A 24,271-nucleotide genomic window follows, 5' to 3' on the forward strand; every position below is an offset into this window, starting at 1 on the left:
TTCAAGCGAGGTTTATGAATTATTTCACTAATTGATGCTGCTGGTTCTGTTTTAGACTTTGTCTGTAACTGAGATGACAATGGTTGGAATTTATTGAACCAAAGATTATTTGCTGCTTTGTGCCTTTCATTTGTAGGGGGTCAAGTTTAAGAGCTGTGAGGCTATGCTGCAGGTCTATAGAGCCCTGGTTAGATCACACTTGGAATATTATGTTCAGTTCTGTCGCCTCATTATAGGAAGGATGTGAAAGCTTTAAAGAGGATGTAGAGGAGATTTACCAGGATACTGCCTGGACTGGAGGACAAATCTTAGAAGAAAGGTTGAGGGAGCTAGGGCTTTTCTCATTGGTGCAAAGAAGGATGAAAGGCAACTTGATAAAGGTGTACAAGATGTTGAGAGTCATAGATAGAGTGGATAGCCTTTCCCCAGTGTGGAAATGGCTATCACAAGGGGACATAATTTTAATTTGGGGGAAGGTGTAGGGGAGATGTCAGAAGTAGATTCTTTACACAGAGTGTGGTGGGTGTGTGGAATGCACTGCCAGTGATGGTAGTAGAGTCAGAGACATTAGGGACGTTTAAGTGACTCTTGAATAGATACATTGAAGATAGTACAATGAAGGGTATGCAGATCTTAGAGTAGGATAAATTCCCGCCTCAGGCGACTTTCTGTGTGGAGTTTGCACATTCTCCCAGTGTCTGCGTGGGTTTCCTCCAGGTCCAAAGATGTGCAGGTCAGGTGAATTGGCCATGCTAAATTGCCCGTAGTGTTAGGTGAAGGGGTAAATGTAGGGGAATGGGTCTGGGTGGGTTGTGCTTCGGCGGGTTGGTGTGGACTTGTTGGGCCAAAGGGCCTTTTTCCACACTGTAAGTAATCTAATCTAAAAGGCCGGTACAACTTCGAAAGGCCTGTACTGTTCTATGTTCTAGGTATTCCATCACTCCTGACTTGTGCCTTGTACATTATGGACAGGCTTTCGGGAGTCGGGATGTAAGGAAACAGGATTCCTAGTCTCTGATCTATACTTGTAGCCACTATATTTAGGCACCTCCACCACTGACACTCAGTAGCAACTGTATGTACTATCTCAAAATTGTACTGCAGAAATTCACCAAAGGTCCTTAGACGGCATCTTCCAAACCCACGACCACTTCCATCTATAAACACAAGGGTAGTAGATACATGGGAACACCACCCTCTGCATGTTCACTTCCATATATTAAACACATTTAGATTAAGTCTTTCATCTTTTAGAATGGGATATGCTAGTTTTGGTTATTTAATATGTAAATTCCAGAACTCCTTTTAAGTTACATTCTCAAAATAGCTTCAGCTTTCCCAACAATAGGTGTCATCTCAACTGAGACAAAGCATTAAAGGTGTGAGGTTAAAGTCTAAAATCTCACAACACCAGATTATAGTCCAACAGGTTTAATTGGAAGCATACTAGCTTTCAGAGCGTCCCTCCACTATCATCTGATGAAGGAGCGGCGCTCCGAAAACTAGTGCTTCCAATTAAACCTGTTGGACTATAACCTGGTGTTGTGTGATTTTTAACTTTGTACACCCCAGTCCAACACCAGCACCTCCAAATCAGGTTAAAGTCTGTGTCCCAGCATTGATTCAGACTGGTTCCATTTCTAAAGTGGGACTTACAGAATCTTACATGGATTTATGCAGTTTTTGAGCAGAATAAATGCAATTCTGCAAATACAAATTCACCCCATAAACTTAGGTGCGCATGTGCAGGCATGTGGGTGTGAGTGCATGTGAAAGAGTGTGTGTGTGATGGGGTTTAAGCCTGTGAGAGGGTGAGTGCAGGGGGAATGTGCATGTTTGTGCGTATGAGAGAGGGTCTGTATGAGTGCATGTAAGGTGAATTTGTATTTGCAGAATTGCATTTTATTTTTCTCAAAAACTGCATAAATCCATGTAAGATTCTGTAAGTTCCACTTTAGAAATGGAACACCTTTAATGCATTGTCTGAGCTGAGATGACACCTATTGTTGGGAAAGCTGAAGCTATGTTCAGAATGTAATTTAAAAGGAGTTCTGGGATTTACATATTAAAGAACCAAAACTAGCATATCCCATTCTAAAAGATGAAAGACTTAATCTAAATTGTTTAATAGATCACTACAGCTCCATGACATTAACCCCTTGCTATAAATTCTGTCCTATTCTACAACCACCTGATGGAAGAGCTAGCGCCTCAAAAGCTAGAGCTTCCAAATAAACCTGGTGTTGTGTGATTTTTAAACTTTGCCCTCCCCAGTCCAACACCGGCACCTCCAAATCATTTTCTGAAGGACAACAAGGGATGGTCAATAAAATGGGAGGAGAAAGTGAGGTCTGCAGATGCTGGAGATCAAAGTTGAAACTTTATTGCTGGAACAGCACAGCAGGTCAGGCAGCATCCAGGGAACAGGAGATTCGACGTTTCGGGCACAGGCCCTTCTTCAGGAATTAGATCCTGAAGAAGGGCGTGTGCCCGAAACGTCGAATCTCCTGTTCCCTGGATGCTGCCTGACCTGCTGTAATGGTCAATAAAATGCTGGCCCACCCAGTGACACCCATTTCCTATAAGATTAAATAAAGATTATGGGAGGAAGAAACAGAGTCTTCACTCACATCTTGAGTAGCAGGTCTGTCAGTGTGGGACACAAAGCAACCTCAGTGAGGAGATTCTGTTCAATAGGACCTACCTCGTATATAAAAGAAATGGGAAGAACATTGGATGTTGGAAGCCAGAAACAAAAACCGAAATTGCTGGAAAAATTACTAGTACTATCTAGTACAGAGGAACCTTGATGATCTGGCATTCAGTGTTGAAACTGATCTGGCATTCAATCATCCAAATATCAGATTATCTGACAAGATTGCAAGGTGCAGATACAACATAGAACATTACAGCATTAAGTTCCTCAACCTTTCCTCGTAAGACCTTCCCTCCATACCAGGCAACATCCTCATAAATCTCCTCAGAACCCTTTCCAAAGCTTCCACATCCTTCATATAATGCGGTGACCAGAACTGCACACAATACTCCTTAAGTGCGGCTGCACCAGAGTTTTATACAGCTGCAGCATGATCTCATGGTTCCGAAAAACAATACCTATACTAATAAAAGCTAGCACACCATATGCCTTCTTTACAGCCCTATCAACCTGAGTGGCAACTTTGAGGGATCTATGTACGTGGACACCAAGATCTCTCTGCTCATCTACACTACCAAGAATCTTACCATTTGCCTAGTAGTCTGTATTCCTGTTACTCTTTCCAAAGTGAATCACCCTTCACTTTTCTGCATTAAACTCCATTTGCCACCTCTCAGCCCTGCTCTGCAGCTTATCCATGTCCCTCTGTAACCTACAACATCCTTCGGCACTATCCACAACTGCACTGACCTTAGTGTCATCTGCAAATTTACTAACCCATCCTTCTACATCTCATCCAGGTTATTTATGAACATGGACCCAAACCAGATCCTTGCAGTACCCCACTAGTAACTGAACTCCAGGATGAACATTTCCCATCAACCACCATCCTTTCAACCAGCCAATTTCTGATCCAAACTGTTTAATCCCATGCCTCTGTATTTTGTGCAGTAGCCTACCATGGGGAACCTTATCAAATTCCTTACTGAAATCCATATACGCCACATTTACGCCTTTACCCTCACCCATCTGTTTGGTCACCTTCTCAAAGAACTCTTAAGATTTGTGAGGCACGACCTACCTTTCACAAAACTGTGTTGATTATCCCTAATCAACTTATTCCTCTCTAAACGATTATAAATCCTATTTCTTATAACCTTTTCCAACACTTTACCCACAACTGAAGTAAGGCTCACTGGTTACCAGGGTTGTCTGTACTCCCCTTCTTGAACAAGGGAACATTTGCTATTCTCCAGTCTTCTGGTACTATTCCTGTAGACAATGACGACATAAAGATCAAAGGCTTGGCAATCTCCCTGGCTTCCCAGATAATCCTAGGATAAATCCCATCTGGCCCAGGGGTTTTATCTATTTTCACACTTTTCAGAATTTCTAACACCTCCTTGTGAACCTCAATCCTATCTATTCTAATAGCCTGTTTCTCAGTATTCTCAACAACATAATATTTTTCTAGTGTGAGTACTGACTCAAAATATTCATTTAGCGCTTCCCCATCTCCTCTGACTTCACGCACAACTTCCTATTACTGTCCTTGATTGGCCCTAATCTTACTCCAGTCATTCTTTTATCCCCTATATACCTGTTGAAAGCTTTAGGATTTTCCCTGATCCTATCTGCCACCAACCTATGTCCCCTCCTCGCTTGTCTTAGCTCTCTCTCTAGGTTTTTCCTGGCTACTTTGTAACTCAATTGCCCTGAGCCTTCACATCTCATCCTAACATAAGTCTTCTTTCTTCCCCTCAACAAGAGATTCAACTTCCTTAGTGAACCATGGTTCCTGTGCTCGACAACTTCCTCCCTGTCTGACAGGTACATACATATTAAGGAGACACAGAAGCTGTTCCTCGAACATGCTCCACATTTCAATTGTGCCTATGCCCTGCAGTTTCCTTTGCCATTCTATGCATCCTAAATCTTGTCTGATCGCATTGTAATTGCCAGCTGTAGCTCTTTCCCTGTGATATGTACCTATCCCTGTCCATTGCTGTTGTAAACATAACCAAATTGTGTCTGTATCACCCAAGTACTCACCTACCTCCAAATCTAACACCTGGCTGGGTTCATTAGCCAATACCAAATCTAATGTGACCTCACCTCTTTTTGGCCTGTTTACATCTAAAGTACTTGAACTATAGTTTTCCCAGTCAATATTTGGAAAGTTGACATCCCCATAACAACTACTCTGTCACTCTCGCTCCTATCGAGAATCATCTTTACTATCCTTTCCTCTATATCTCTGGAACTATTCAGAGGACTATGGAAAACTCCCAACAAGGTGATCTCTCCTTTCCTGTTTCTAACCTCAGCCCATACTACCTCACTACACAAGTCCTCAAATGTCCTTTCTGCAGTAGTAATACTGTCCTTGACTAACAATGCCACACCCCCATCTCTTACCATCTTCTCTGATCTTACTGAAACATTTGAATCCTGGAACCTGCAACAGCCATTCCTGTCCCTGCTCTACCCATGTCTCTGAAATGGCCACAGCATCGAAATCCCAGGTATCAACCCATGCTGCAAGTTCACCCACCTTATTCCGGATGCTCCTGGCATTGAAATAAACACACTTGAAACCAACGTTTTGCTTGCTGATGCTCTCTTGCAACCCTGAAACCTTATTTCAGACCTTCCTACTTGCACTTTGGAAAAAAGAATACAGGCATGGACTATTTTCTAAACTGTGAGAAAATTCATAAAGGCAAAGTACAAAGGGATCTGGGAGTGCTAGTCCAGGATTCTCTAAAGGTTGACTTGCTTGTTGAGTCCATGGTTAAGAAAGCAAATGTAGTCATTTATCTCAAGAAAGTTGGAATGTAAAAGCAGCGATGTGCTACTGAGACTTTATAAAGCTCTAGTTAGGCCCCATTTAGAATACTGTGTCCAATTCTTGGCCCCACACCTCAGGAAGGGCATACTGGCACTGGAACGTGTCCAGCAGAGATTCACATGGATGATCCCTGGAATGTTAGGCCTAACATACGATAACAACTACTCTGTCACTCTCGCTCCTATCGAGAATCATCTTTACTATCCTTTCCTCTATATCTCTGGAACTATTATCAATGGCTGAAGACCCTGGGATTGTATTCATTAGAGTTTAGAAGGTTGAGGGGAGATCTAATAGAAACTTACAAGATAATGCATGGCTTAGAAAGGGTGGATGCTGGGAAGTTGTATCCGTTAGTTGGGGATAGTAGGGTCCCTAGGCACAGCCTTAGAATTAGAGGGGGTCAATTTAGAACAGAAATGAGACATTTCTTCAGCCAGAGACTGGTGGGCCTGTGGAATTCACTGCCACGGAGCACAGTGGAGACCGGGACAGTAAATGTCTTCAAGGCAGAGATTGATAAATTCTTGATCTTGCAAGGAATTAAAGGATACGGGGAGAGTGCGGGTAAGTGGCGTTGAAATGCCCATCAACCATTATTGAATGGCAGAGTGAACTCAATGGGCCTTACGGCCTTACTTCTACTCCTATGTCTTATGGTCTACACCCAAATACAATTTAGGTTCCCATCCCCCTGCAGAATTAATTTAAATCTACCTGAAGAACATTAGCAAACTGTTTCTCCCCTCCCCAGCCCTGAATGTTGGTACCCCTCTGGTTCAGGTAAAGACCATCCTGTTTATAGAGGTTCCCAACTACCCCAGAAAGCGCCCCAATTATTCAGGAATCCAAAACCCTCCCCTCTGCACCATCCCTAGTAGCCACATGTTCAACTCCTCTCTCCCCATTCCTCGCCTCGCTAATGCATGTTATGGGTAACAAATCAGAGAAGATAACTCTATAAATTGAGCTCCCTGAATTTCTGCCTTAAATCTCCATCTCTGTTCCTACCTATGTCGTTAGTGCCTATGTGGACACGACTTGGGCTGCTTCCCCTCCCCTGCAAGGATCCCGAAAACACACAGACATCACGAACCCTGGCACCTGAGAGGCAATACATCAACCGTGAGTCTCTCTCATTCCCAGAGAACCTCCTATCTGTCCCCTAATATGGAGTCCCCAATGACTAAAGCTCTGCTCCTCTTTCCCCTTCCCTTCTGAGCAACAGGGACAGACTCTGTGCCAGAGACCTGTGCCCCATTGCTTATCCCTAGTAAGTCGTTCCACCCCCCCCACCCCCAACAGAATCCAAAATGGTATACTTGTTGTTGAGGGGAACTGCCACAAAGGATCCCTGCACTGCCTGCTGGTTCCCTTTCTGACCCCTGACGGTAAGCCATCTACCTTGTTTTAGCTGAGGTGTGACTACCTCCCTGTAACTCCTCTCAATAACCCCCTCCGCCCCTCGAATGATCCGACGTTCATCCAGCTTCAGTTCCCTAACGCGGTTTTCAAGGAACTAAAGTTGGGGCTACTTGCTGTAGATGCAGTCATTTTGCAGGAGGATGCTTGGCTGAACTATGTTACCAGCATTCGATTATCCAGAATTCGATTAACCGAACAAAATACTCCCTGTCTGTGTCCTTCAGGTAATTAAGGTTCCTCTATGTTTACCAGCAGATAAAGTGGGGTTATCCTATTTCCTACAAATTTGCAGAACCAAGCCCTTTGTCAGGAGTAAGACACTGAACTAATTGCTAGAGATATCCAAAGTCCAATGTTTTTGTGAACCAAGAGAGAATCACCAGCTTTGCATACATTTACAGCACTTGTCTTGAGAAAGGAGTAATAAAAAAATGCAAGTTTGTGCTACTTCATTTATAATCAGCCTTTCTTGTGTATGTCATGAATAGATGCTATTGCGATACTATTTGGGTATTCAGAAACAATATTTATTCTTTTAATTTAAAGTGAAGCCTGAGTTATGCCTGTTTTGAGAGTTGCCGAACTCAAGGGGTTTAAAACACCTTTCTTTAAAACACTTTTATACTTGGTTAAGAAGTGGGGGATGGAGGAACCATGCTCTGTCCCTAGATTTAGATTAGATTACAGTGTGGAAACAGGTCCTTCGGTCCAACAAGTCCACACCGACCCGCCGAAGCGAAACCCACCCATACCCCTACATTTACCCCTTACCTAACACTACAGGCAATTTAGTATGGCCAATTCACCTGACCCTGCACATCTTTGGATGGTGGGAGGAAACCGGAGCACCCGGAGGAAACCCACGCAGACATGGGGAGAACGTGCAAACTCCACACAGTTAGTCGCCTGAGGCGGGAATTGAACCCGGGTCTCTGGCGCTGTGAGGCAGCAGTGCTAACCACTGTGCCACCGTGCCGCCCATATTTATTTTTTCATCAATTTTTTCTGTTGAGTGTTATAAATATTAATAGGTCAAATTACCTTTCCAACCTGCCATCCACTCTTCAAGAAGTAGGAAAGGGTTGTAAACGACCAATGGATAGGATGGCTAGCCTTGGGCTTCACTTTTCATCTGGGAATGCAGGATCCAAAACTCTCAACAAACAATCACAGGGAGATGGGAGATTAGGCTCTGAATTCTCATCTATTAACTAACAGGATACTTACAATGGTGAGTAGGTATGTGAGGTCCTTTAGTGCCAGTTCTTGTATGGGTCATGGGAGTCAATGAACTTCTGGCTGTATAGGTTTAACCTTGTCTCCATTTCACCCATGGGAGGGCATTGTGGCCTGCCAGATTGTTACTAAGGTTACTGTGAATCCTTCCCCTAACCTGCAAGGGAAGGAAGTGAAGACATGAAAGCAATAACCAAGTTATGTGTAATAGGGTCGTAATGATGTATTAGACCCCAGCAGAGGGTGCTTGGGAGAATGGTCTGTTCCCACTGGCTGTAGACCATTTGCATTGTTTAGTTCAGGGTCAGCCTTGACTCATAAACTGGCAGCTCACCACCACCTTCTCCTGGTAATCAGAAATGGGCAATGACGGCCACTAGTGTTCATAACCTATGAATAAAACTGAAGGCAGACAGGACCTGCACTCAATAGCACAAACAGCATCTCTTATCCAACCTTATTCATGGCAATGAAAGACTGGGTGACTTGCACCACAGCAAAATGCACCAAACTTGGAATTTAATTGGAGAACTACACCTTCCTATTCTGTGATGTAGCCTTTCTCTTAAATAATGCATGAGCTGAATTGCAGAGACACCAAACAATGGGATAGCTGAGCACCTTACAGAGCTTTCTGTCAATATTGAGTTGAGGAAGAGGTGGTTACAAACACGGGCTGGCAGAAGTCTGACTAAGACTGAGACTGCAGACAGGCACCAAGTATACCACAGAGTGCACCCACCTTGTGCATTAGTTCAAATATGTAAAAATACTCCAAAAAAAAGAAAAGAACCAAGGAGCTGTCAAACCAAATCACCAGAAAATTCAGTGTACAAATTGTACACGATCACTTTTTCACACTTTCTAAATATAAAACTGAACAATTTATACGCCAATGCGAATTATAATCTAGATTTTATGGTATTTGAACTATACAGTACAAGTGGGTACAGAAAATAAATGGTAAGAACTGACAATATCATTTTGGTACCAGACAAAACCCCAAAAGCCTAAGTTGCATCTGTTTTACTAATCCTTCAGAATTCCAGTTCATTCAGCAGGATAAGGGTTAAAGGGGCCAGTTCAACCCATTTGTTGTGCAACTGTGTAAAGTTCCAGTTTAATCAGTAGGATCTGGGAAGGTTAAAGTGCTATTCACAACAGTAGTTGTGTTAATCATATGGAGGTTGTTTTTCAGCATTGCTGGGAGTCCTCAAGGTAACTGTACGATGGTATTGTTTATTCAGGGTAAAGATTTACTTGCTGTGTGACTGAACAGAATGCTGCTCATTCTGCAAGGTAAGGACTGTTTAGTCTTTTTAAATGGAACTGCACTGATTTAAGCAGCGACCTATTATCTTCCAATCAGATCCAGATACTGGTGACTGCAACAGATTGAACCTGATAAGATGCATCATTTCGGGCAGTGGAACTGAGGGCACTGTGGTACAATGATCTCTCTCCACTGCTGGTGCCTTTGTGCTGATCGACTGCTCTGTAAAAGCAATATACTGAACTGGGCTGGGCTGGGCTGGGCTGGGCCATGTCATTTAATGCCACCAAGAGGTTTTTGTTTCCTGGTTTTTGAATTCCCTCAATTACTCATCCCAATAAATTCTTACATTTTAAAATAATTCCTAATCAGCTTTGCCTGATCTTGGAGTTTAAAGGGTTGGGAGCAAATCCCCCAGCTTCTGTCAGTCTCATGTCTGGTGAAGTCCTTGGCCTCAGCCCTGGCCTTCTTCCCAGCTCCAGGAGCAGAATATTATGTTAAATACAATAAAATGAGAAGAGTAAAAAATACAGTTAAGTTAAACGTACAAACACTACTGTAGGATTCTTATTACTGAGTTCTCCCTGCAAATCCCCTAACCTTACATCAGCACTGCCTTCTATCTTGTGTCCATCATGCCTCATTGCTCATTTAGATTTTAATTTTTATACACTTACTAGCGAATTTAAAGGAAAAACTGAAACCAAAGAACTTAAGGGGAGAGTTTACTGCGCCCTTCAATTGCAGTGTTGGCATGTGTGACTGTAACAAGTGAAGGATGGACGGCTAGCTGGCTGTTTGGTTCAATCAATCCCCTCAGGAATTACATGCAGCCTTTTGCTTTTCCAAATGATTGTGTTGAGAATGAACCAGCCCGCTTCATTCTTTGCAAAGCATAGTGGCCATCCCAAATGTCCCTGGGCCACACTGAGTGTTTCTTAAAAACACAGTTTGAACAGCCCTCCTCCAAGCTGAATGCACACGAGGTTGTTTAGTATCTGTCAGCTGGGGACTCTGGTGAGCCAGATGGCAAGTGATGCACACCAATAAAAACACAAGTTTGGACCGGTGATTTGTGAAGAGGGAAATAGAGTTAACAGAAGTTCCACCTATCTCATTAAATAATTTAGTAGCTATTGCAGGTAAGCAGGGAAATACCAGAAAACAAATAGCAGCTCTGACCAAACAAAATCATCAGCAGGCATAAGGAATGAAAGAGTGGGTGTGACAGAGGGAAGCTGGTGTGGCATCTCAGCATCTATTGGCGAGCAGAGCTTGTCAGTGGACTGCAGGCTCAATACACAGGCAGGTACTGACCACTCAGCACTGCTTAAATTGTTCTAATAGCAGCTACTGAATTCAGACACTTTTCTTATTTCTCTCCCCTCCCCCAAACCCCTCCCCCTATTATAACCACTAAACGAGAGGCTTCTGAACAAAACCGCGCAGTTGTGACAGTCCCAGGCAGTTACGATCACATGCGGTTAGTAGATATTTTGTTTGTCTCTTGTTCTTTTCATAGAATTCTGCCTTTTTCAAACTACTGACTGTTGTCGCTGGCTTTCCGAGGTACTATGGTTCAGTGGTGCTCACTCCGTTCTGATATCTCCCTCTGTCTCCCCCCACCTACAATCTCTCTCCCCAGCCCCACCTCCTCTACTTCTGTATCTGAAATATAAAGAGCCTCAGGTTAATGTTTTTGGCCGCTAGCAATTTGTTGCATTCGACAGAGTCTATGATAGGCAGCGGCATGTAGTCTGTTTCATTGTTCTCGTTGGTGAAAGCGAAATGGTAGATGACCGGGTTAATTTTGACATCATCGTAGGGACCCTTTAGAAGGAGGAAGGAGCACTCCATCGGTGAGTTGACCTTGCTCTTCAGGATGAGCTGGAATGACAGGGTGCGCTTGCAGGACAGGTTGGGGTTACGCTCGGAGTCATTGACCCGTGCTTTCAGGACCCATGTCTGGTTGAGCACTGTGAACCTTGGAGTCTCATAGTAGAGCCTGGTGATGAAGTCATCTGTTCGGTAGGGCCGGAACTGAACTTCTGCAAAAGTGTCAAAAGAGAGAAGAAACGAATCAAAGAATAAAAAAAATCAATTGCTTCTAAATACTGTCTGGAAATATCTTGTCCTGAATTTCCAATAATCACTAATAATTGACTGTCTGTGCATCCAGTGGTTATTAGCCAAGACTGAATATTTGATGATACTTAACAGTTGATAAACTAGTCTGGGCTGGAATTAGGAAACATTTACTTATGGATCTGAATTAAAACCGAATGAAGGGGAGTGGAGGTGTGATACATAATAAATTTGAATCATTCCCATTCCTGATACTCACTGAGTTCTAGCTTGGTAGTGGTATTGAGTACAGCCTTGTTCTTGCAGCATAGGAAGGAGCTTGGCTCCTGGATGTTAGACTCACTGTCTTATAGGTAGTGACCAGAGGCTGAAAGCCAGTGAGCTGATTGCCCTCAATGGACACTGAGTTACACTGAGAGACCAAGGTGAAAATGATGGAAGAAAATAACATAAAGCAAATAGAATTGCCCCTATTTTGCGCTGAGTGTGGGTACAGTTGCACTAACCACAGACTGGTTGCTTAATCACACGACAGCTTCAGTGAAAATGATATGGTGTGGGAGAAGGTGCGTGGAAGGGAATTGGGGGTTCAGCTCATTTCCACCTCTCAAAGGAAGGCTGTGGATTGTTTCATACTGGGTTCTAAACTAAAACGGCTAACTGTGGAGACAGGTTTCTATATTGAGGATTATTTTTATGTGTAAATGGAATCCCCTGCACTCCCTTTCTGCTGTGTGATTATAATGGATGTTCAGACAACAGTCTAGTGGTATTTTCACTGAATGAGTAATTCAGAAACCCAGGTAATTTTCTGGGGACCCGGGTGTGAATCCCACACAGCAGAGAAATTAAAAGCTAATTGGTGACCATAAAAGCATTGACAATTTTCATAAAACCCACCTGGTTCACTAATGCCATTTAGGGAAGGAATCTGCCATCCTTACTAAGCATACATGGGATTCCAAAGAAATATCTGATTCTTAACCACCCTCTGAAATGGCCTAGCAAGTCACTCAGTTGCATCTAAGGGCAACTAGAGACGGACAATAAATGCTGACCCATCCAGTGATGCCCACATCCCACAAACGTATTAAAAAAGGTAAACTGTACACCTCACCCCACCCTGCCTGAACTGTAGACATTACTGTATGTGTCTCTTTCTCCCTTACATAAAGCACAGCCAGGAGTATCATTCCGAGCAAAGTGTATCACTACATATCAAGAATGCCTTATAATCCAAATTTAAACTAAAAAACACTGGCTCTAGCCACTCCAATTTATACTGAGCATAGAGAGGGGGAATATTAGCAATACCCACCCTGATGTGTGACTTTCAGATTGTCACTAAAAACTAACCAAAGGCCAAGAGTAGGGAACATTTTGTTGATGTTAGTTAGATGTTGATTACTCCACACATATATAATCCATTATCAATTTTAGAGGTGGAGAAATATTGGATAACAAAGTTAATCAGGTGTGGGCAAGTGGATGGTCACAAGATGGAGGGAAGAGCTCACTCAAACGCAAGGACAGGCATTTTAGACTGAATGATCTCTGTGTTGCTGTAGGTTCCAAGGAACGGTTAAAGAATCAGCATCACATTTAACTTGCTGGTTTTTGTTTTCTATCAACTTACCCTAACTGTCTTCTGTCTTGAATTGCAGATACAGGGAGAGGGGAGAGATTAGTTGAGAATCTTTAGCAAATCTCAGTGGCCCATGCAGGAATATGCTAGTTCCTAGCCACCCCACAGCCTAATATCCTACTTGTTGTTATATTGAGGAAGGAGATTTGGGCAGGGAGCTAAAGTGAAATGGTTTTGCAACATGCAATCGGGCTTTTGTTTCTCAGGCAGTGCACAGGGACCATCAGAACAGTAGGGCACTGTCAGTCTGCATCTCACTACCTAACTGACCAGCTCTGAGGGAGGTCAAGGAGGAGGCTGCAGCTTTATCCATGATGGCAAGATCCAGAAAAATAAATCTTTGAGTAAGGGGCTTTCACTTGGAGCACTATACCATAAGTAATCTGAGATTATTTTTGCACATCGAAAAAAAACCTTTCAAAATATCACTACTTTTAGTTAATGTATACAGGAAACATATTCGATACACAATCATGCAAGAAACATGAGAAATATCCATTAACAGAGTCTGTACAATTTGCGCTCATGTCCCCATCCCAAACATTCTGCATGCCTATTATGTCCCATGGTCTTACTGACATTTTACACAGAAGGAGGTTACTTAGCTCATTGTGTTTCTCCTCATTCTGCTTTTCATTCCAATGGTTACCCAGCACTAACCCACTGTCCTTGACCCACGCCGGACATGGGTAAAGGAGGAAGCCAGTCAGTCTTTCGTGTCTGCTCCACTGCCATGTAATTAGATTACGGCTGCTATTTGATCTGACTACATATCTTAAAAACCTGGATTAACAAAAACTTATCAATCGCAGTATCAAAATTAACAGCTGACTTAGCATCTACCTTGCAGAAGAGAGTTCTTGACTTTCATTATCTTTTGTGTGCAGACATGTTTTCTAATTTCACTCCTGAACGAGCTGGCTTTCATTTTTCGACTATGTTTTCTAGTCTAGACTTCCCATTCAGCAGATATAATTTATCTCTACCTCCCTCACCTGTTTCCCTTCCAGTTAATTACCCTTAATGTTCTCCATTCTTAGCCTCCCCTTCCAATTCCTCTTCCCACAAAGGTGCTAGGCCATGATTCTGGAGTCGTGTACAAGAATTTTAGTTCAGAACAGAAAGACCTCAGGCGGGTATTTAGTGTAAAATTATCTTGTGTCTTCAACTACAGTCCTTGCCTTGCATGCATTCAGTGAGCGGCTGGGGCAGCCCTGAGTGAGGAAGACCGGAGACCTGTTTCCTGTTAGTGGATCTCAGCACAGCATTAGGTTCCTGTTAGTTGACACTCACTGCTCACATTTGGATGGTGGGTTGATACAGCAGTGGATACTCAATGTTCCCAATACCAATAAGAATTTGAAACCTTTACAAAATATTTTTGACCATGTAAAAGGTTGTCCTTCTTAGGAACATCACAGTGCAGTGTCAAAGCAAGGATGTAAAACTGAACAAGGCTCCTAAGACAGCAATCTATGTTGAACAGCTGCTCCCACCCCAGTTGTTCAGATCAACAATCTCAAAGCCATAAGTAAAAACAGATACCCATTACTTACTAATTTACCTCTTTTTTATCCCTCCATCCCTACTACTTTGAGCTAATATCACATGCAACCGAGATTCCCATCAAGGTAAAATGTTCAGGAAGACCATGGATGTTAATGATCTTATCCCCATTAGAATGGGAGAAATAGGAGGAAGACGAATGACAAGGAACAAACTATAATCCAAGGCTGCCCATCCAAAGGAGCTCATAGATAATGGAATCACAAATTCACTCTCCCTGTGCCAGCAACTAAAATCACAGAGCCCTGATACTATCTGGGTGAAATTAAAGGGCGGAGATTTGTACATAGATTTCCCACATGCATTGAAATTAGTTCACATTCTTGGCTTTGTTAGGTAGGAAGCAGCTAGCGGAAGCAGAAATTAATCACATTGTGTCAAATAGTGGGAGGAATCCATGCGAGCCCACTTAGCCACCTGTTCAATCTGAAGAGGACACAAATCTTAATGCAGGATGAGCTGAAGCAAGCAGGAACAGAAATAGGAAAAGGTGGAGCTGCAGTGGCAGAGAATGATACATGGCCATTCAATTAGATGATGGCTGATCTCCACAGCAAACCTCATTTATGTGCCTCATTTTAAATTCACTTTTGGGTCATTTGAACATCACTGGCCAGCTTTCCTTAATTCATCCATTTTTTTCAAGTGAAATATTGCTGTCAAGGTTAGAACAGATTTATTCTCCATGAGGTGGTGGTAGTGGTGAGCTGCCTCCTTGAACCAGCGCAGTCCTTCAGGTATAGATATGCCCACAATGCTGTTAGGGAGGGAGTTCTAGGATTTTGACCCAATGACACTGAAGGAACAGTAATATATTTCCAAGTGAGGATGGTGAGTGCTTTGGAGATGAATTTGTAGGTGGTGGTGTTCCCATGTGACTGCTGAGCAGTTCTGGGCCCCAATTCTAAGGAAGGACGTGCTGGTATAGGAAGGGACCTAGAGGATATTTGAGAACAATCCTGGGGTGAAGGGTTTGTTACTGAGGAGGAGTTGAGGAATCTGGATCCAGACTTGTTGAAGTTGGAAAGATGAAGGGGATCTCATTGAAACCTACAGAATACTGAGAGACCTGGTTAGAGTGAATGTGGAGATGTTTCCACTAGTAGAAGATACTAAGACCCGAGGGCACAGCCTCAGATGACCCCTTAGATGAGGAGAAATTTCTTTGAACAGATGGTGGTGAATCCCTGGAACTGACTGCCACAGAGGGCTGTGGAGGCCAAATCATTGACTGCATTGAAGACAGAGATAGAAAGCCTCTTGTTTCATAAGGGGATCAAGGTTTACAGGGAGAAGGCAGGAGAATGGGGTTGAGAAACATACCAATCATGATCAAATGATGGAGCAGACATGATGGCCTGAATGGCCTAATTCTGTTCCTGTATCTTATGGCCTTATGCTGCCCTTGTTCCTCTAGATGGTAGAGGTGATGGATTTGTAAAGCTGTTCAAGGAGCCTCTGTGTTTTATAGATGGTATATGTCGTTGTCACTGTGTATTGGTAGCGGAGGGAGTGATATTCAAGGTGTTGGCTCGGGCCCCAGTCAAGCAGTCTTTGCTTTATATCCCCTAATATTCTTGTCCAACAGCAAATTAACAATCTTAGCTTTGAACGTTTCAAATGACCCTCAACATTCACTACCTTTGAGAGTGACCAGGGGATGGAAGGGGAAGACAGTTCATAGTCACTTTTAGTGACACTGGCTCAATATATGGAGATGTTTTACATAGAAACATAGAAGCTAGGAACAGGTGTAGACCATTATACCCTTCAAATCTACTTCCCCATTCATTACGATCAGATTGCATCCTCTATCTACATGCCATATTCCCACTTCCACCCTACATCTCGTGATGTCTTTAAAATCTAAAAAAAATTTAAGTATATTCAGTGACTTGGCCTCCACAGTCTTCTAAGAATTCCAAAGGATCTCTACTTTTTGTGTGAAGAAATATTTCCTCATCTCAGTCTAACCCATATTCTGAGACTGTATCCCCTGGTCCTAGACTCCCCAACCAGGGGAAAATATCCTCCCTGCATTTAGTCTGTCCAGCCAGTTAGAATTTTATATGTTTCAATCAGATACCCTCTCATCCTTCTAAATTTTAGTGAATACAGGCCCAAATACCTTTTAGAATTAATCCAAATCTCAAATTGTTATGCTGGGATTTAAATTCACAGTCTCATCTAAAACCTTTAAAATTCACATCATCCACTGATGCCCAGTGGCAGCAAAGCATACCATTTACAAGATGCACTGGATAAACTCACTAAGGCTCCTACAACAGAACCTTCTAAACCTATAAACTCCCTCACCTGCAAGTTCCCCTCTAAGTCACACATCATCCTGACTTGGAAATATATTGCCATTCCTTCAGTGTTACTGAGTCAAAATCTCCCTCCAAATAACATTGAGGGTGTACCAATTCATACCAGTGGTTCAAAAAGGCAACTCATCACCACTTTCTCAAGGGCAACTCGGGATGGACAAGAAACAGACTGGAGACCTGTGATTAGTGGAGTGCCACAAGGATTGGTACTGGGTCTTTTACTTTTTGTCATTTACATAAATGATTTGGATGCGAGCATAAGAGTTACACTTAGTAAGTTTGCAGATGACACCAAAATTGGAGGTGTAGTGGACAGCGAAGAGGGCTACCTCAGATTACAACAGGATTTGGACCAGATGGGCCAATGGGCTGAGAAGTGGCAGATGGAGTTTAATTCAGATAAATGCGAGGTGCTGCATTTTGGGAAAGCAAATCTTAGCAGGACTTATACACTTAATAGTAAGGTCCTAGGGAGTGTTGCTGAACAAAGAGACCTTGGAGTGCAGGTTCTTAGCTCCTTGAAAGTGGAGTCGCAGGTAGATAGGATAGTGAAGAAGGCGTTTGGTATGCTTTCCTTTATTGGTCAGAATATTGAGTACAGGAGTTGGGAGGTCATGTTGTGGCTGTACAGGACATTGGTTAGGCCACTGTTGGAATATTGCATGCAATTCTGGTCTCCTTCCTATAGGAAAGATGTTGTGAAATTTGAAAGGGTTCAGAAAAGATTTACAAGGATGTTGCCAGGGTTGGAGGATTTGAGCTACAGGGAGAGGCTGAACTGGCTGGAGCTGTTTTCCGTGGAGCGTTGGAGGCTGAGGAATGACTTTATAGAAGTTTACAAAATTATGAGGGGCATGGATAGGGTAAATAGGTAAAGTCTTTTTCCTGGGGTGGGGGAGTCCAGAACTAGAGGTCATAGGTTTAGGGTGAGAGGGGAAAGATATAAGAGAGACCTAAGGGGCAACGTTTTCACTCAGGGTGGTACGTGTATGGAATGAGCTGCCAGAGGAAGTGGTGGAGGCTGGTACAATTACAACATTTGAAAGGCATTTGGATGGTTGTATGAATAGGAAGGGTTTGGAGGGATATGGACCGGATGCTGGCAGGTGGGACTAGATTGGGTTGGGATATCTGGTCTCCATGGACGGGTTGGACCGAAGGGTCTGTTTCCATGCTGTACATCTCTATGACTCTAAATGCAGTCCTAATCAGTGATACTCATATCCACTATATCATGGTACCATGCAAAACAATTTTCCAAAAAACAGAACACATACACCAAAAATAGATTGCTTTTGGCACTGAGTAAATGATAATTGTCGGTTTTCAAAGGATTTATCTCTTTCTGCAATGTCCATGCATTTAATGGGTGAGCACTTGCACTAGAAATCTGACCACTGTAACCCGCATTCCTCAGATAATCTATTCAGAATTGAGAAGTAAAGCCTAGTGACTATAAAATCCCATTGTATAGATCTCACCTCCACATGTGTTAAGAGTCTTCCCAAACCGAAAGTTTATTTGTAAAGCAGTGAGGAATTCATCATTGTCAGCAATCAACTCATTTAGGAGTATCATTGTGCACTTAGGAAATCCCATGTCACGGTGGGTTCTGTGGGTCCTTGTATGGCTCATGTACCCAATCCTAGAGATGTCTCTCCTATTTGGCAGGTATTTCTGGGAGGGGGAACTGGTCCTTGGTTTTGAGATCACTGGCATTCCTTTCTCTGGTCCTTTTTCCATACTTCCTCTTGTTGATGGTGTTCTCGAAGAATTATGTCCCTTTGTACAGAAGCTTCCTCCAAGTCAGTTTCTTCCAAACGTAGTTCTCCTGTGTCTTGACATGTATGTTGCATTTCTTGAGGTAAGCCTTCAGGGAGACTTTGAAACGCTTCCTTTGACCTCTACTTGTTCCTTGAGATGGGCAAAGAACATTTACTTTGGTAGTTAGAACTCAGACATCGTAAGCATGTGTCTGGCTTAGCAGAGTGGGTTTTCGATGCTGGCGCTACTGGCTGTTTCAAGGACACCTGTCCTCCCAGCTGATGTTGACAATCCTTCTCAAACAATGTTGATGGTACTTCTGATTGTTTGTAATATATCTAAATTTTTAGGATAAAAATGTAGGTGGTCTGATTAGTAGGCTTGCACACGACTTGAAAATTGGTGGAGTTGTGGACAGTGAGGAAGGTTGTCAAAGGATACAGCAAGATGTAGATCAGTTGGGAGATCTGGCGGAGAAATGGCAGATGAGGTGGTGCACTCTTTAGGAGGTCAAATGCAAGAGGAAAGTAGACGAAATGGCACGACCCTTGGGTGCATTGATACATAGAGGGATCTTGGGGTGCAAATCCATAGCTCCAAACATGGCAACACAAGTGTATAAGGTGGTAAAGAAGGCATTCGGCATGCTTACCTTCATTGGGCAGGCACTGAGTATTAAAGTTGGAAAGTCACCTTGCAGCTGTATACAACTTTAGTCAGGCCACATTTGGAGTATTACATGCGGTTGTGGTTGTCACACTACAGGAAGGATGTGGAGGTTTTGGAGACGGTGCAAAAGAGGGTTAGCAGGATGTTGCCTGGATTGGAGTATATTTGCTATAAGGAGAGGTTGGACAAACTTGGATTGTTTTTGCTAAAGTGTCGGAGGCTGAGGGACGACCCGACAGAAGTATATTAAGTTATGAGAGGCATCGATCAGGTGGGTAATTGGAATCTTTTCCCCAAGGTGAAAATATCAAATACTAGGTAGCATAGGTTTAAGGCAAGGGAGGAAAGTTTAAAGGAGATAGGCGAGACAAGGTTTTTACACAGGAGCCAGTAGATGCCTGCAACATTCTGACAGGAGGAAATAGAAGCAGATACATATAGGAGGCATTTAGACAGACACATGAATAGGCAGGGACTAGAAGGCTACAGACAATGTGGAGAGATGGGATTAGCTTAGAATGGTATCATGTCACTGCAGACATGGCGAACTGAAGGGCCTGTTCCTGTGCTGTTCTATGATCTCCAGGGCCTTGAGGGGGAATCTACATGCAGTCCAAGATTCAGAGCCATATAAAAGAGTTGGAAGGATGACTACAGAAAGATCATGATATACAGTGTGGATACAATGGTTATCGAAGTGGCATATATGGATTGAATGCAGTATTGGATCTTCCCATCAATATCAGCCCCTAGATGAAAGGAGTCTTCTCAGGTAGGAAATGTTCCATGTTGGAAGCATTTCTCTGTTGATCTTAGTGGAGGGATAGACTGGATGGGTTGGTAAAGAAGTTGAGATTAAGGCTGAGACCAATTCTTCAGTATCTTCTATGATCACATTCAGTGAGGCTTGAAGATTCTCCTCTGAGAGCAGAGGTGACACTGTCATTTGCAAACCGAAGTTCTATCGGTATCATTTTCTTCTTGGATTTGAATCAGTTCAAGTTGAAATGGTTTCCATCCATCTTGTAGACAATGTTCACCCCACTGGGAAGCTTGTTCTTGACAAGGGGAAGGATGGTGTCAATGAAGATGGAGAAAAGGGTGGTACCGATGACACATCCCTGCCTGAATCCTGTCTTGACGTTAAAGGATTCTGTTATATTACCACTGGTGAGGACCATAGTCGACATCTTGTTGTAGAGGAGACCAAGGACGTTGATGAATTTCTCAGGAGAGCCTGTCTTTGACAGGGTCTTCTGTAGTCCTCCTTGATGGGCTGAATCCAATGCCTTGGTCAGATCAATGAAGGCTCTGTAAAGCGGTTGGTGTTGTGCCTGGCATTTCTCTCCAAGTTGTTGTTGAACAGTGAAAATCATGTCCATAATTCCATAGTTTGGTCAGAAGACACATGCCTTTCAGGAATGATGTCCTCCACAAGTGGGAGAAGACACCTCGCAAGGAATCAGCAATGTTCTTCTGCCAATGGAGAGTAGGGAGATTCCTCGGTAGCTCCCTTAGTCCACTTTTCTTGAAGACAGTGGTGATGGCAGTGTCCATGGGATTGGCAAGGATTTCTTCTTTGTTCCAGATTTTCAATAAACAGTTAATGGAAATGATACATAAGGTCTGCTCTCTTCCAAGTTTGGAAATCTCCACTGGAATCCTGTCTACTCCTGCAGCTTCTCCGTTGTTCATACGTTTAATGACGGCTTTAACTTCTGCCACACAAGGTGAGGGTCCAACATCATCTTTAATGGGAAGCTAGGGAATTTCCTCAAACATATCCTTGTCTATGATTGTTACATGATTTAAGAGTTCATTAAAGTGTTCTATCCATCACAGACTGATGTTTTCTCTATCTCTTAAAAGGATTTCATCCTTACTTTGTATCAGTTTGAGGTTAAGGGTGTTGGGTCCGTACATTATCTTGATGGTAGTGATGGTGTCAAGCTTATCAGCAAGGAGTTGCAGCTCTTTAGCTTTCTCAATCCTCCACTTGATTTCCCTGGGTCTTCACTGTTTGATGAATCCTGCATTTTGTTTTGCCAGTGGTGTTGTTTTGCTCGGCATGGAGAGCATTCCTTGTCATTCAGGTTTTGGATAATGTGGTTATTCTTGCTGAACCAGTCTTGGTCTTTCCTAGTCTTGGCATCAATGGTTTATTAACAGCATGAGATGATTGCAGTCTTCAGCTTCTTCCAAATTTCCTCCACTCCACTGAAATACATGCTTTGGAGATTCCGGTGAAAACATTGTTGCATGTTCTCTTGCATGACTGAATCTTCAGGCTGCTCAATGTTGAACTATTTTCTTCACCTTCAGCTGTTCGATGGAAACACAGCAGTCAATGAGTTAGTGCTATCAAGCAATCACCTGCATGGGTCATCACTCTAGTAGTAAGGACATCCTTTTGGTCTCGGGATTGGAAAATGACATCATTTGATTGTGAAAACCTCCAAGAAGCCTTTTTTTTTTGGCAGAACAGTGTGTGGGTGATGACCAACTGCACCAGTGGTCTGCACATTTGGTGAGCAGGAGAATCCCACTGAAGTTACAATTCCCAACTTGTTCCTTTCCAATGGTTCCTTTCCAGACTTGGGAATCCTTTCCAAAGCCCTGGCTTTGAAGTCTCCAAGGATGATGATTTTATTTTCATGAGGGATGTTGGTGAATATAGTGTACAGGGTGGAGGAGAAGCCTCCTTTGGACTCATCAATGGCACACAGGACCATTACCTGCTGGCTCTTGGCAAATTGTGGATAGAAAATCATGAGACAATCATTAATACCAACATGGAGCTCCAAGAGTCGAGTGATGACGTCATTCTTGATGATGAATCCAAGTGAGCAATGACAATTAAGGAACAACAGGCGATGCATCTCTCCTAATGGGGGCCCTAAAGGGAGCCCGGGATTGTCTAAAAACCCAAATTGGATAATACCTGCTTCTACCTCACTGAGGTTGCTGTTTGCTCAGAATCAAGCAATGAGAAGGATCACTTGGTCATGATTGAACAAAATACATTTTTAAGTATAGGATTTCTTTTCAACAAGTCTCCTTGCAATAAAATACTACAAAATTGCCTGCTTTCCTGTGAAAGGTCAAATCATCATCCAAGTTTGCACAGTAACCCTTTACAAATTCTAATCATACACAAGGCAAATAGAAGAATTAATGCAATGTGATTTTTTTTTTAAAATCTGAGGCAGGATTGGACAGCATAGTAGGAAGCCATTTAACGTATTGTGCCTGTGATTCTTTGAATTAGCTCACATTCCCTGTTCTTTACCAATCACCTGTTTATATTCTTCTCAACTGCGTAGCTGTTTCCCTTCTAAAAGTTGTTATTGAAACTGCTTCTACCATCCCATCAGCCAAGTATTCCACATCATAACAACTCATTATATATTAATAATTCTCAACATCCCTCCACCACTGCCAGTCAGTAGCAGTAGTGTGTACTATCTGCAGGTTGCACTGCAGGAATTCACCAAAGATCCTTAGACAGCACCTTTCAAAACCATGACCACTATCTTTGAGAAGGACAAGGGCCACAGATGTACGGAAACACTACCATTTGCAATTTCCCCTTCAAGCCACACACCATTTGACTTGGACAAATATCACCATTCCTTCAGGGTCGCTGGGTCAAAATCCTGGAGTTCCTTCCCTAATGGCACTGTGGGTCTATTCTGCAGCAGTTCAAGAAGGCAGCTCACCCCAACATTCTCAAGGGAAATGAGGGACGGGCAATAAATGCAGGCCCAGCCAGTGATACTCACATCCCATGATGAATTAAAAACAAAATTTACCTTTTTTTTGCCAATAGCAATTCCAAAACTTTATCACAATTGATATTCAATGGGTTAAATTACCTTAATTCTGTACCCGCTGATTTTTGATCACGTTTACTGAACCCCCCCTTCACCTTCTTGGCTCTAAGGAAAACAATCCCAGCTTCTCCAATTTCCTCACATTACTGTAGTTCCTCATCCCTGGTACATCTCCTCTGCACTCTCTTTAAGAGCTTAAAATCCTTCTTAAAATGTGGTGCCCTTCATTGGGATATATACCCCAGCTGAAATCTAGCTTATAAATGTTTTGTGTAAAGTTAATGTTATTACTAAAATGTTCTAGCAAGTTGGGGACATTATAAGCATTTAAAATGAAATTGGCTAAATATCGAAAAGAATGAGTATAGACAGTGTTGAAAATCACGAGGGAAAAGGGAATAGAGTGGGAGAGTTTCAGTCAAAGAGTTGGTTTTAGGTAAAGCCACAATGGGCTGAGTTATATAAAAAAAATCATAAGTAGTCTTGATACTGTAAATCAGAAACAAAAACAGAAATTACAGGAAAAGCTCAGCAGGTCTGGCAACATCTGTGGAGAGAAATCAGAGTTAATATTTCAGGTCCAATAACCCTTCTTCAGAAGGGCTGAATTATATCCTTTTGTATTGTAATTTAAGTGCTTTTATCCACCAATAAAGTTTCAGGATTACTGATGTGAAATAAATTTCCTTTCAAGATAGTAAATGGGTTACTGAAATGTAACAGATAAATAATAGATCATAGCCCACCTAATGTTGGAAAAGCAGATCTAAAACGTATAAGGGATGACAGGGTGAGGCTACTGAAGCTGGAATTGTGCTTCTTAAAGAAGGAATACTTTAAAGAGGTTCAAAATGATGGATTTTGAGTAAATATGGTCAAAATATTTTCAGTGACAGGGGTGACCAAAGCCAAAGGAGCCAGATTTAAGGTCACTGACA

The 24,271-nt window shown here is 42.6% G+C and overlaps 1 protein-coding gene across 2 annotated transcripts in view; it reads right to left on the bottom strand.

Moving 5' to 3' along the window:
- Window positions 1-9,066: 9,066 nt before the first annotated feature.
- The window catches only part of zftraf1 (zinc finger TRAF-type and ring finger containing 1), a 129,532-nt gene continuing 114,327 nt past the window's right edge, over window positions 9,067-24,271 (bottom strand). For both annotated transcript variants that reach the window (XM_043690960.2, XM_087987683.1), the window contains one exon: window positions 9,067-11,489. In XM_043690960.2, the coding sequence (XP_043546895.1) occupies window positions 11,098-11,489 (392 nt within the window). In that variant the 3' untranslated portion in view covers window positions 9,067-11,097. The remainder of the gene's footprint in view (window positions 11,490-24,271) is intronic.

Source organism: Chiloscyllium plagiosum, unplaced genomic scaffold (assembly GCF_037043375.1).
Source record: "Chiloscyllium plagiosum isolate Xiang-an unplaced genomic scaffold, Cpla_swu_hap1 HiC_scaffold_5, whole genome shotgun sequence".
In the NCBI taxonomy this organism is placed as follows: domain Eukaryota; kingdom Metazoa; phylum Chordata; class Chondrichthyes; order Orectolobiformes; family Hemiscylliidae; genus Chiloscyllium; species Chiloscyllium plagiosum.